The sequence below is a fragment of the Macrotis lagotis genome, chromosome X (assembly GCF_037893015.1).
Source record: "Macrotis lagotis isolate mMagLag1 chromosome X, bilby.v1.9.chrom.fasta, whole genome shotgun sequence".
Taxonomy (NCBI): Eukaryota; Metazoa; Chordata; class Mammalia; order Peramelemorphia; family Peramelidae; genus Macrotis; species Macrotis lagotis.
The window spans coordinates 174,251,359-174,265,504 of NC_133666.1; the positions used below are offsets into that span (position 1 = coordinate 174,251,359).

The window sequence follows — 14,146 nt, forward strand, 5'->3', positions numbered from 1 at the left end:
CTAACCTACAAGAGTTTTCCTGCCTTTAATTATTCTAAAAGCAAATGAGGCATACCACCTACACAAAGAAATTCAAAGAGCTCCAGATACCAAATTTTAGCAGAAGCTGAGTCTTCCTTAGGAAGATGCACTACAGAGAAAGAGGGAAGAAGAAAAATCAGTTTTGCTCTTAGGTCTTCTGCAAGTCTATATGCAAGGCCTTTTTATTGGCACCCTAGGCCTGGAACTTTTGTATTAGATTCCAAAGTTAAGCATAAGAGTAGAAAGAATTTGGTTTCAGAGTGGATTCTTCTGAAAAATAACTTCTTAGCAGTCTATTCTTGGTGCTAGAAAGAACAATCCTATGTGGCTCTTTACAAGCACCCTTTAGTTATATAACACTGTGATCTGTTTTACTTTGGCCTGTTCTTTAAAGTTGTAGTCCAGAAATCACAATTATTTTCTTTGTGATAATAAAGAGCTGGACCAAATAAGTGAAGGGTAAGAGAATTCATTGTGACTAAATGTTCTCTTAGAAGTCCTCTTTCTTCAAATGGCTGCTTGGACAGCTTCAGTTTGGTGCCATTCTTACCAAAGGATGGTTCAAGACTTTTGGTTGCTCTCCAAGTTTCTTTCAACTCTAAGTTCATGGGAAGGAATACAGGAAAAGTTAGACACTTACAATGAATTCTTGAGCAATCTTAGATCCTTCAGGAGACAACAGTAGGAAATTGAGAAGGAGGTGTCTGAGGAGTCGTTGAATATAGGGACATCTTGTATCAGCCTTGCTGCTCTCACCAACCACAGCCTGCAGATCCTTCAGTGAGAGGGGAGTTTTGGTGAAAAGTTTCATGATGTGACCGTGTGCTTCTATTGCATCTACCTGTAAGAGCAATTACAAGGAGCAACATATGAGAGACAATGCAAAGACAAGCAAGCCTAGAATTTGTTCATTACTAGGCAACCAAAATGATTTGAGGAAATCCTCACTATAAAATCAAAAGAACTAAAGTATAAGAAGGAGAGGAGGAAGAAGCAATCTGTGAGCCAGAGTTTACACACTGCTTTCCCCACACAAGCCTAAATTGGCAGAATGGAAATTTCTTGATTTCTTTGGTCTTGCACACTAAGCAGTCAGGGCATCATGCCAAGGTTTGACCTTTTTTTTTTGTAATGAAAGGAAATGAAGAAAGTCTTAGCAGAATGCAGCGAGATTTTTACATTGTGGGAAAAAGAACACAGGATTCACTTTAGGATCACAGCTACAAATCAGTTAAAGTCCCATGTGATCTACACTTCTTCTCTGATCAAACACTCTGATAACAGTGCAGGTTTTTTTTTTTCTTTCTTCCTTTTATTTATTTATTTGTTTGTTTGTTTTTTTTATTTTGCCAGCTTGTTTAGACCATCTGAAGAGGTTTTAGTTTGTACTTTGGAATAGTTAATTCGTGTATTTCGAAAGTTAAACATGTACATATTTTACAGGATAAAAAAGACTTCACAAGGTAGCATAATAATGGAAAATAATGGAAAACTTGCAAGATTACAAGCAGTTATTGCAAGAAATTTCATACCAAGATCATATGCTTGCAACAAAAAAAAGATCAAATTGGGACACAAATTTAAAGATATGATTCTGAAGTACCTCAGGGATCTTGTAAACAAACTATGTTCAAACCACTATTCTAATCAATATTTCATCCTGTGATGAGAATTCCCAAAACTGGTTTTATATAGTTTGAAAGTCAATTTTTGTTGTTGTAAAGACAGATCTCCCTTGATCAGAACCACCACAAACACCAATGCACTGGGGATGTTGTCTGAAGTCATTCTTATATCACACAAGACAGTGAGAAACTATGAAAGCTTCTTCTTCTGCTGGTCCAAGACTGACCTCAAGAAAAGCACTAAGTATGGACTTTGGTTATTACCTCTTCTCATTTGAAGTGCTCTCACTGTCTTCTCTCTGTCATAATGTTTCTGTTGTAAATCTCATTCTTGTATGGGCTTCTGGGATATTTAATGTGACTGCAACAACTTCAGAGTTTAAAACATTTGTCTTTATTTTCTCATGTCACCTTATTCCTGACTCCTGTTGCAATTTCATTCCCCGTGCTTCCCCTTCCCCCCAATGGATATCCCTTTCTTCTTTCTCTCTATTAGACCCGACAAGTTATCTAGATACTGTTCCCCACAACTCCCAGTCCCCCAGTGTATATATGTATGTATTGTGTGTGTGTGTGTGTGTGTGTATATATATGTATGTATATATGTATGTATGTATATATGTATGTATGTATTGTATTGAAAGCCTACCATAGGCTTTCAAACACATTTTTCTAGAAAAGGGAATGAATCATTTAAAGGTGAAAATACATAGCGGGGCTTCATTCTTTTTAGATTCAGAATTACCAAAGGGGGTTGCTGTTTTAAGATCATCAGAGGGAGAAAGGGGGAAACTTTCCAGTAGGAAAGCAGGTGCAGAAGGGTGAAAATGACTTGGCAAGAAGGGATAGTGGTGACGGTAAGGGGAGAGAATGTCACATATGTGTTTAGATCGCCAAATTCCTCTAATTCTGAACTTGTAGCTCTCTGAAGCACGCCTTAACAAAGATACAACAGTTATGGCTTTAGAATTGACAATAATATTGAAGTGTTTATAAAATCCTTATTATTAAATTGAGTACTTAGATAAAAAGAGACATGTTTTGATTATGTAAACTGCTAAGTAAACTTGCCTGTGACTGTCACAGTTCCCATTTCCCGCCCTGGTATACATGCAATTTAAGCAGATGATTTAAAGAGAATTGGATATGAATCTGTGACAACCTGGGTTCTTAGTCCATCTTAGCACCTGCTACCTCTGTGATCTTGGGCAATTAACCTTTCTAAGCTATCATTTTCTGTAAAAAGATGGAATTGGAAGAAGATGACCATCAGCTGAAAAATGACTAAAGAAAGAATAGTTTTGAATGCAATGGAGTATTTTTCTACAATAAGTAATCATGAAAAGTATGAATTTAAAGAAACCTGGAAGGATTTAGATGAATTGATGCAGAATGAAGGGAGCAGAATCAGTATAATCTGTATAAGATCTACAATACTGTAAGGGAAAGCAACCAAGAAAGAAACCAAGCATTAACTCTGATCAATGAAATGACCAGTCATGATTTCAAAAGACTGATGATGAATGGACCAAACATTACACTTCTTGAAAGAGAAGTGATAGACCAGAAGTGCAGAATGAAACAGACATTTTCAGATACAACCAATTTATTAAGTTTTATTTGCTGGACTATACTTATTTTTTACAAAAAAAAATGAGAGTTTTTGGGGGGCAAAGGAGAATTATAGGAATGAAAGGGAATTGTTACAGTGAAGAAGAAAAAAGGACAAAGAAAAGAATGAAATAAGGATCAATGAAACATTAAAAAAAGTACACATGAGAGTAGAAGGAAGTTGAGAGCATGAGATTGCCAGAAGTAGTAAGTTAAATTTCCTTAAAAAATCGAAACTATTTGTGAGACTCACAGTGACATATATAATCTCTTATTTTTTTCCTGTTCTTGTTTATATAAGGAAATATTCATGTTTGTTGATGTTTTCAAGTTGATATTTTTTTTAAAGTAAGATCAGATTGGATTGGATGACCTGTAAGGACTACTTCAGTTCTAAATCTGTGTTCCTGTGGCTCTAGGCAGGCACAGTGGGCACCATACTCGGATCCATTCATCTGCCTTTTCTCATTGACAAGCAGCCTGTGTCTGTTTGAGGCCTGAACTGGCTTTTTCAATCAGTAAACAGATCCTCAGGTTACAAGCTTTTTAGAACCAGAAACAAAAGTCATCACATGACAGTTAACACTTTGTTTCTGAAAAAGGAGCCTTGGGTTTTCTCAGTATGATATTAGAAATCACTATACTAATTAACTGTGCCGAAGACAATAATTTCTGTCTCTCTCTCTTGCAATTCTGATATTCTGTGACTCTAAATATATTTAAAAAAAGGAAAAGCAGGCTAATATAAAGATAAATATTAGATAATTAAGACAAGAAGTTTTAAAATGTCCCTGAGGAATTTCTAGTACCATTTCCATAACAAAATCATGTTTCTAGGGTCATTTTTAGGGCCAAGACAAAAAGAATTCATAGGTGGGAATGGCATGCACAACCCTATTATTGGGGGGCAGGGGGTTGGTGAGAAGGGAAAAGCAACATTTAAATATCACCAAAATGACCATAACAGAACCTAACCTTGGATAAAATCATGACATTTTGGTGACTATCTTGTTCATTTTTTGGAATTTTTTGGAATATCTCCCCCTGACCCCCCAAATCTTAAATGATTCTGAATACTATTAAGGCAACACTGCCACCCACCATTGCCTGAGTCCTCTCTTGGTTTTGCTCATGTGGGTTATAGTAGAAGGCCAACAGCCACAACAAGTCTGCAGGAGATTCGGCTCTCAATAGCAGTAATTCCTCAGCAGCAATATTGGCCCATTCTCCAAAGTGAATAAATGAAAACCAGTGCTCAAAGAGATTTCCCTGGGATCTGAAACAGAATCAAGATACATGATAGTCATTCAAGTTAATTTTTTCTCCCCTCCTTACTTCTTAAAGTTAACTTAATATTTTTCAAAATGCCTTATGTTCTCCTGGCTCCCTGTACATTTATGACCATCACTCAAGGGGCATACCTGTTTAGTCTCAAGTAAACAACTAACAGTGCCAGCTTGTTCCCAATCCAAGGCATTCAAAGGGAGAGTTCTCAAAAAATGCCTCTTCTTGGGAACTCCTCCACTAACTACTTACTAATTTTTTACCTTTAGAGACTTTGTGACTATGCATGGACTCTGAAAAAAAGATTTTCTCTTCATGATGAACAGAAATGTAAAATTAAAAACTGTAGATAGCACCTCTGGGCTCTCTAACTGCTCTGAGCTGCTGATGGGAACAAGCCCTCACCAATTGGACATGTCTGCCTTCCAGCTGGCTAAGAAGCTATGAAATGAGAAAAAGGATACACGCAATCCAGATGGAGTCTAGAAAACGCCTATCCTGGTCGTTCAGTGACAATGGCAGATGTTCTGGAGGCACTGTTGCCACAGTAGGGCAGCACCAATTTTGGAGCCAGAATAGACAGAAAAGTCTACTTCTCTGAAATCCTTTTATTTATACTTGGTTTGTATTTTATAACCTCACAAAGCCTAAAACTACTCTGCTCAATCCTACCAAGTACTCCTTCTTAGCAATTCCTACTTTACTAAGAAAACTGAGATTGTCCAATTTGAGCTTCCTCATCTTCCCTCTTTGCTTCAAAAAGTCTTACTCAGCTGTTCCTCCTAAGAGGATGAAGTGACCCTCCTCTTTTTCAAATGTAGTACATTTATGTTCATAATTCCTTCCCTTCGGTCTCCTTCACAATCTTGCTGCATCAATTATCTCCTCTCTTTATAATCTTTCTGTCTTCATTTGTTCCTTTCCTTCTGTCTACAAAGAAGCTCATCTCCTCTGTCATAAAGTCCTCTACTTATCATTGCCAAAGTTAGCAAAAGAATAGCTGGTATACATTTTTTATTTTTTCTGCATGTATTCATTCATTAACTCTTTTTATTTTAAAAAATTTTTTTTTAGTTTTTTTTTTTTGCAAGGCAAATGGGGTTAAGTGGCTTGCCCAAGGCCACACAACTAGGTAATTATTAAATGTCTGAGGCAGGATTTGAACTCAGGTACTCCTGATTCCAGGATCAGTGCTCTGTCCACTGCACCACCTAACCACCCTTCATTAACTCTTTATAATTTGGTGTCTACCCTTCCAACTACTCTTAACCTGTTCTCTCAAATACTGGTTAAACAACAAATCCAATGACATTTTCTTATCCTTGATCTTTATAATGCATTTGATACTGCTGACTGCCAACTTCTTTAATTCTCTTTCACTGACTTTTGTGACAAACTCTTCTGATTTTCTTTTATCCCCTTAGTTATTCTCTATTTGCCTCCTTTGCTGGTTCTTTTAGCCCCTCCTATCCTCTAAGGTATTACTCACTTTCTACTTCTCTAATTCTCTTGGTGAATCCATCCATGCCTACAGTTTCCACCAACAGCACAATGGGTAGCCTGGACTGAATTCCCTATCTCTAGCCTTGATCTTGTCCTTAGCTCCAAATCTGCACTGGCAAGTTTGTCTCTTTGCTACTTCCCTCTACCCGTCTATCCTCAAAGTCCCCAAATCCCAAACCTAACTCATCATCTTTTCCTTAAAACCTGATTCTTCCTCCTGATTTTCAAACACCTAATAATATTAGTCTCTTCTTAACTTTGATTACCATCCTGGTTCAGACTTTCACTACTTCTTAATTGGATTATACAGTAAATTCCTTACTAATAGTAGTCTCTCTCTGCTTTTGGTCTCACCCTACTCCAATCTATCCTTACTCAATCTTGCTAGATTAAAGTAGAGCTCCTAGCACATCACTCCTTGCTGGAAAACAAAACCAGAAACATCATCTTCAGTGATTTCCTATTCCTTAAAGAACAGTCACAGATTAAAACTCCTACAACCCCTACCCCACCTCAACATCAAATAAGATGGGGAAAATATAAGAAGCAAGACAAGCAAAACACAAAAGAAAAAAAAACGTATAATTGCTCACCGAATACTCTGGTCTTCAATTAATTTTTTGAGTATTTCTGAAATGTGATTCAAGTGCTGGCACCAAAGTCTACGTGGTAAATCTGGGGGGGGGGGGATCAAAGAGGGGAATGAAAATATATTAGCAACAAAACTCTTAATTAAAATTTAGAGATCTTGTGCATGATAAGCTTTGTACCATTTTTCAGTTGTGGAACCCACATCTAATTCACTCATTTTCCCCCCAGTCATATCTATTATGTATCCTTGTTAGTCCATAGAACAAAGTTTCATCTGTATTACATAGGGCTAGAGTTCAAAGGACTCTTCAAATCAGGCACAGTGTGGGCTGAGATCGTATAAGCTTCCTGGAATTCAGAGTTACTGTGTCCCTATTTTCCCAGTTCTGTGCCTCCTCCGATCATAAAAGACCAATTATGTCAAAATATGCAGTGACTTTCAGAAACATTCAATTGGGGATCAGGAACAAACTAGCCAACTAACTCTCTTACAATTAAGACATAACTCAGTTTATGGGTAGGCTGATATAAAAACAGCCCTCTTTTCTGGTTAACATTTATTATTCCATAACTCTGCTATGATTCTGAACCTACAATTTAAAACTCTATAGAAAAAAGTATTGCATTTTCATAAAGTCAAAAATCAATGCACTCCAAATTTATATAAAGTATGTTGTGAAACATTATCTTTCTTTCTTGGTTATAAATATATGTCACAGAAATTACAGGCACAATAAAGACAAAAAATCCAAATCTGTATTCAATAACATTGTATTATTTTACAGTTTAGGAAATGAAGGATGCTGGACTTTTATTTAAGTAACTTTTTAAAAAAAAGATGATCACTAGACAACTCTTCTCCCTGAATCCTTTTTCTGCTGTGACTGTCAAATGACTGCTAGTCTCTGACATCAGTCCCTAGATTCTTCTATGAAAGCACATTAGCTATTACTAAGTACATAAGAGTTGGCTAATAGCCTTTAAAATTCCTAAAAATCTAGGTAATGATGTGATTAGGAATGATATGATTTTGATGCCCTTCAATTTCCCATCCTGGGCAAACATGTATCTTATGATTTATATCTTGATTCCAGGAAACTGATGCTTCTTATAAGACTGAGTGCTAATAAATACCAACACATTCATAAGAACCACTTTTTTTCAGAGATTATTTTGTATCCAACACATAATCACTTTGTCTCAGCTGGCAAGAGAAGAACCAATACATATGCAAATATGTCTATCCCAGGTCAGCTAGTCATACCCTCAAAAAAGTAAAACTTTCCTTTGGCCATGGGGTTAACACATTTTATAATGGGAGTATCAAAGTATCAAAAAAATCCTAGGGAGCTTCAAAAGAGTATCTAATGCATTCTTCCTACTCCTGGACACATACTCTGGAAAGAGAATTAAGTATATATTGTAATACTTAAGATTATCTCTTTTCTACAATTGCATTCAGCAATTAAATTTGTTAAAGGAAAAAAACACTAAAAGAAAAACTTTTTTTGTTAAATTAACATTTCTGTTCATTTATTTTTCAACTTACTCTGTCTTCTAAGTTCAGAGAAAACACAAATGTACAACATGTTTTTTCTTTTGATTTCAAGATTCTAGTTATCAAGAACCTTTCCCACCCAACCCCCATTTTTAAAGCTATGCTTTCCAATTCCATATTCAAGCACATATCAATTATGTACTGTCCAAAATAGAACAAAAATGAAATCCAGAAAATCGTTGTTCAAATTTAAAAACAATGTGAGGCTATACAATACAGAAGAATAGTAGGGATTAAAGGGAAAAGACTTCAGGGATCTAGTCCCTCTTCAGCCCCTCTTTCTCATCATCAAACATTCTATGTTCAAGTGGTAAATTTTATAAAATATATACATATATATTTAGGTTTTTGCAAGGCAAATGGGGTTAAATGGCTTGCCCAAGTCCACAAAGCTAGGCAATTATTAAGTGTCTGAGGCTGGATTCGAACCCAGGCACTCCTGACTCCAAGGCCAGTGCCCCATCCACTATGCCACCTAGCCACCCCAATTTTATAAAATATTAAAGAAGACATCTGAGGGGTAGTTTAAAATACTAGATAGCTTTTCTTTCTTTTTTTCCATTTTATAAGCAAATCTGCCTGGGCAAACATGTATTTTAACATCAATGTTCTTATAAATTATTTTTATCACTCCTACAATCTAGTTCAGCTTACCTTTAGGGTTTTGTAGTAATACCATGATAAGAGATGAAGAGGCATAAGGAAAGTAAGACTTAAGTGGAAATTTCAGCTGCAACAGAAAAAAAAATACAATTTAAAAACTGGTTGAGCTATCGAAATTAACTTGAGTAGAAAATTAGGGAATTCTGGTAGGCTAAAAGCAAATGAAAAACAGAAGTTGAAAATTTTTATCTATTTTAACATAAGAAAAGGGACTAAAGGGTGGCTAGGTGGCACAGTGGATAGAGCATCAACACTGGAGTCAGGAGTATCTGAGTTCAAATCCGGCCTCAGACACTTAGTATTACCTAGCCGTGTGGCCTTGGGCAAGTCACTTAACCCCATTTGCCTTGAAAAACAAACAAACAAAAAACCCCAACAAACCCAAAAAACCAACAACAAAAAAAATGGGCCAAAAGGGTGAATGCTGAAATTTCTTGTAACAAATATGCATAGTCAAGCAAAGCAAACACTCTCATTTGCTGCAAATATAAGTATGCTCATTCTTCACCTTAAATCCACCACCTCTCATATTTAATCCTCAATCTTCTGGGATTATGAATAGTCTTTGTACTGACTGCTTTCAAAGCTGTTTGCATTTAAAGAAATATTGGTGTTAGTAAAAATTTTTCTTCTGTTTTTGGTTACTTCAGTCTTCTCTAAGTTCACATAAATCTTTTGATTTTTTTTTTGTGAAATTATTTATCCCCTATTTTTTTAGGTTTTTTGCAAGGCAATGGGGTTAAGTGGCTTGCCCAAGGCCACACAGCTAGGTAATTATTAAGTGTCTGAGGCTGGATTTGAACTTAGGCACTCCTGACTCCAGGGTTGGTGCTGTATCCACTGCGCCACCTAGCTACCCCTATACCCTAATTTTTAAAGGCACAATAGGAGTCCATTACATTCATTCATAATTTATTCAGCCATTCTTCAACTGATCCACATTCTATCCATTTTCAGTTTTTTGCTACCACAAAAACAAAGAGCTGCTGCAAATAGTTTTGTATGTAATATATGTGTGTATGTGTGTGCATAGTTGGATTTATTTAATAGTTGCACTACTAAATTTTTTATATATAATTTCAAAATGTTTCCCAAATTGGTTATACTTATTCACAGATCCATCAATAATACTTGCTTTCCTACAACATCTCTAATATTTATCATTTCCTTTTTTTTCTTTTTGGCACCTTTGTATATCTGATGGGTATGAGGTAGAATCTCAGAAATGCTTTAAATTTGAATGCATACATTTTCCAAGGTCAAATACTAGGCTGGCTAATAGTTATGTTCTTTAGTCACTAAAAACACTGAAATAAAGAAAAATACAAAATAAACTCAGTCTATATTGTTCTTTCCCAGTCTAGACTGGCAGAACTTATTAGGACATAAATAATTTTTAAATTTTATAAATATTAACTTAGGTGTGTGAGGGTCCAATGACACTACAAATACTACATTGCAGCACTCAACATTGTGGCTAAAAACAAGAACAGAAAAGGAAGATTCAACTGAACAGGTATCAATCAACAAGCAAAAATCACCTTCTCCAATATGCCAGGGGAAGCGAGATGGTACAGTGAATAGAGTCCCAGGCTGGGAGTTAGAAGACCTGAATTCAAATCCAGCTCAAAAACTTGCTAGCTATAAGACTCCAGGAAAGTCACTTAAAACCCTGTTTGCCTCAATTTCCTCATCCATTAAATGAGTTGGAGATGGAAATGGCAAACCACTTCAGGATCTTTGCCAAGCAAAGCAGGGCCCTAGGGACACAAAAACAAAATGAAAGTCTGTGGCCGCAAGGAACTTAGCTTCTATAGGAAAAGACAACATCTAAATGTATAAGTAAAAAAATAAGTACATCATATATAATGTATATGTATATATGAAAGTATGTGAATAAAGTAATTGGCAGTTAATTTTATCTGCATTCAAAAGCAATAAGAACCATCATTTAATGGAGCATTTCATATTCTAGTACTGCAGTGTTTGTCAAAGAATAGCCATTAAAATAATTGCAGTGTATTTGCCAACATCTGTTTCAGAGGGTGAAAGAGATAAAGGATTAGATTCTCCATATTGAATCAAAATATACTTTGATATTCTGGGGTTTCAATTTAACAACAGGCATTGGTAAAGTGATGAAAAATACAGTGGAAAATATGGGTCCCAATTGGGAAATGAGAGTGGTCAAAAGTGTCAAATGCAGCAGATAGATTGAGAAGGATTAGGCCTGAGAAAACCATCTAATTTAACGATTAAAAGATCAGTAGTAACTTTGAAGAAAGCTATTTCCATTGAATGATAAGGTCAAAAGTGAGACCTGCATTGATATAAAAAGGACCCATGAAGATGACAGCATGTATATGTTGATAAAATAATGTTACTATTATTAGTTTATGGGTAAAATCTCATATGCTATGTAAATGTTCATTATTATGACATAAATTGTGATCATATAAACTTTAGAAATTTGGCAAGCCATTCTCCTTTTGGCATCTGGAGGTTGTCAATAAATACCCAGGGAAGTGGGCAGAGTTAACAGTCTGAACTAGGACTGAGAATGGACTTAAGGTGTGTCCCTCATCTTAATTCAAATAAAGAGTTAAGAACTAGATAGAAAATAGTTGCAGGAAATTAAGGGAAGGGGGGAATGAACAAGGGCCTTGAACTTTAAGCTATGATAGTGGCCTAAACCTGGACCCTTAGGAATTGCAAACATTCAGGGCAGGTTGTGATGAGGAACAGCCAAGACTATCTATCTATCAGCCTTTTCTGCTCAAGTTAGGGGAGCTGGAAGGGGATTTCCCTACACAGTTAATTCAAAAGCAATCCCTTCAACTACCACAGATCTTTGCCTACTGTTTTGGGATAAGCATTTTAAGTTTTGAAAAATTAAATATTTTGATTTCCAAGGATGTGTGTGTGTGTGTGTGGGGGGGGGGGAGACAGGGATAATCTCCATGCTGAGGATCCCAGGCAAAAGAAGGGGAGGGGAGGGGATGGCCTGGCTATTATAAGGTTATGAGAACCTGCTTCAGGCATCACTGGAAACCTTTTGATCCCAGGCTGGTATCTGCATGAGGACAGGCTGAGGGAGCTGAGGTTTGGGCAACTGATGATGGCCACAGTAAATTAAGGGCTCTTAAGGCTGACAGAGCAAAGGTAAGGCTCTGCCCAAGCTATCTGCTTGAGAAAACTTCCAGCTCTTGCTCTAGGTCCTTTTTGTTTTAGCACAGACTATTCAGACCTGACTGCTGTAATGTGATGCCCCTTCCAGAGGCACAGGGGGATGCCTCCTTTGGGCAGTAAAAGTCCAAACCAATTCCTTTCTTTGTTTAAAAAAAGAACTAGAAAGTTCTGGAAATGACAAACATCAGATAATGTTATGAAACTTATATTTTGACAGGCAGGAAACAATTGAATACTGATGCTAATAGCTGTATAGGTGTAGTCAGATCACTAACAAATGAATGACCAAAATTATTATGAAAATAAAAAGATACTATGTCCAATTAAAACAATTCTAACCTGATCCATTCAAAAATACTGATGCCAAAAATTAGGAAATTAATGTAAGAAAACATACTGACACAGACTTCTAATACTTTCATTCAGAAATTTAACCGATATAAATTGAGGGCTTAAGGAGTCTAAATAAGACTGAAATTCAGCAAACACCTGATCTACTTGCAAAGAACAGAAATGTAACAGCTAAAGGAAACTTAGTTTAAAATATAAACTCATGTGTAAAACCTTATGGAAGGGAATGTAGCAGATGAGAAGCACTGCTGCTGTTACAAAGGTGTGAGAAACAGAGAGAGGAGGAAGTTTAAAGAGTTTGAGATCCAAATGAGCAAAGTCATCTGGAGGCCATTTAAGTACAAACAGAAAAGAACAAATAGATGAGAGTGTTTGCAAAAGTTTTTGTATCAGTTCTTTCCACCTTGAAGGGCAGTGGAGCCAACACCTTTTGACTCTAACATCACAGTCCTGGAAATAACAATGAAAACAAGCACAGGGGGAAAAATCTGGGAAGATGGAGAAACAGGTCAGAAAACTTTCAGCTCTCCAAATTTCTTCCATTTAAAAAGGCAGAACATCTCCTTAGAATGAACATAGAGTAGCAGAAATAAACAGGTGTTGAGGTAAAGTAGTTGTCCTTGGATGAGAATAGGAGAAGATCCCAGAAAGATTTGACCTCCAGTGGTAGAGGTGAAGCCTAAGTGAAGGCTGACCCCAGGTGGACTCTGGGTCAGCCGGGCAGAACTTTCGCCCCCAAGGGCAATGGAGGGGGGGTTAGATGGCTGAGAAGAAGAAGACAGAAGGACCTTCCACCAAGCACAGTTATGCTGACTTGTCCATCCTGCTGCAGCTGCCCGGAGAAGGAGCTAGCCTGTTCCTGCTCAGAGCAGTAGCAGAGGAGCCCTGACCCTGCTGGCTGTGGGCATTTGAAGAAGAGTGGAGTCCCAGCGAGGACAGCTGTAGCCTGCAGGCACCACAGGAATCATAGATACCAGGACAGCATAGCTAGAGACTCTACTTGTGGCTTGGGAGTAAAGAGGACTACTCAAAGCTAGGCCCTGGGACAGAACTCAATAACAATAAGGACCTGAAGCCTAGGTCATCATTCCCCACACCTGGGGACTAGAACTTGATTATAATAAGTTGATGAAAATAAAACAAAGCAACCCCCACCCCAACAACAAAGCAGAAAGAACTTAATCAAAGATAGCTAATGGAGTGAAAGAAGATCTGGGTTCATATTTAGGGGAGGATAGTGGAGCTAAAAAAGTCACCCCTTTTTTCAATGAGAAACATTAAATGATATCAAACAACTAAAAGAGAATTTTTTTTAAGAAAGAGCATTTCAAGAAAAATCAAGAAAATTATGAAAAGAAATTCACCACACTGGAAATAGAGAATCAAAAACTTAAGAAAATAATTCCTTGAAAACTAGTACTGGGAAGCTAATAACATTAAAACATACCAAGCAATAGAGGGTAGAGCTAAGATGGCAGAACAAAGGACAGACTCCCCAGATCTCCTACAAACTACTCCAAATACCTTTAAATAATGATTCTAACCAAATTCTAGAATGGCAGAATCCATAAAAAGAATGAGTGAAATAGTTTTCCAGCCCAAGACAACTGGGAAGATCTAAGGGAAGGATATGGTATACCAAGGTCAGAAAGGGCCTGCAGTGCAATGAACTGGTTCCAACCATACAGGAACGGGGGGTGGGGGGGGAGGGGAGGGACGTGGGTCCATGGCAGCAGTATAAGTTTCCAGC

At 37.0% G+C, this 14,146-nt stretch overlaps 1 protein-coding gene across 3 annotated transcripts in view; it reads right to left on the reverse strand.

Moving 5' to 3' along the window:
* Positions 1-14,146, reverse strand: part of FANCC (FA complementation group C) — a 296,231-nt gene that overhangs the window by 14,723 nt on the left and 267,362 nt on the right. For all 3 annotated transcript variants that reach the window (XM_074205082.1, XM_074205083.1, XM_074205084.1), the window contains 4 exons: positions 8,848-8,923; positions 6,638-6,719; positions 4,359-4,533; positions 662-862 (listed from right to left, as the gene is read on the reverse strand). In XM_074205082.1, coding sequence (XP_074061183.1) covers positions 662-862; positions 4,359-4,533; positions 6,638-6,719; positions 8,848-8,923 — 534 coding nt within the window. The remainder of the gene's footprint in view (positions 1-661; positions 863-4,358; positions 4,534-6,637; positions 6,720-8,847; positions 8,924-14,146) is intronic.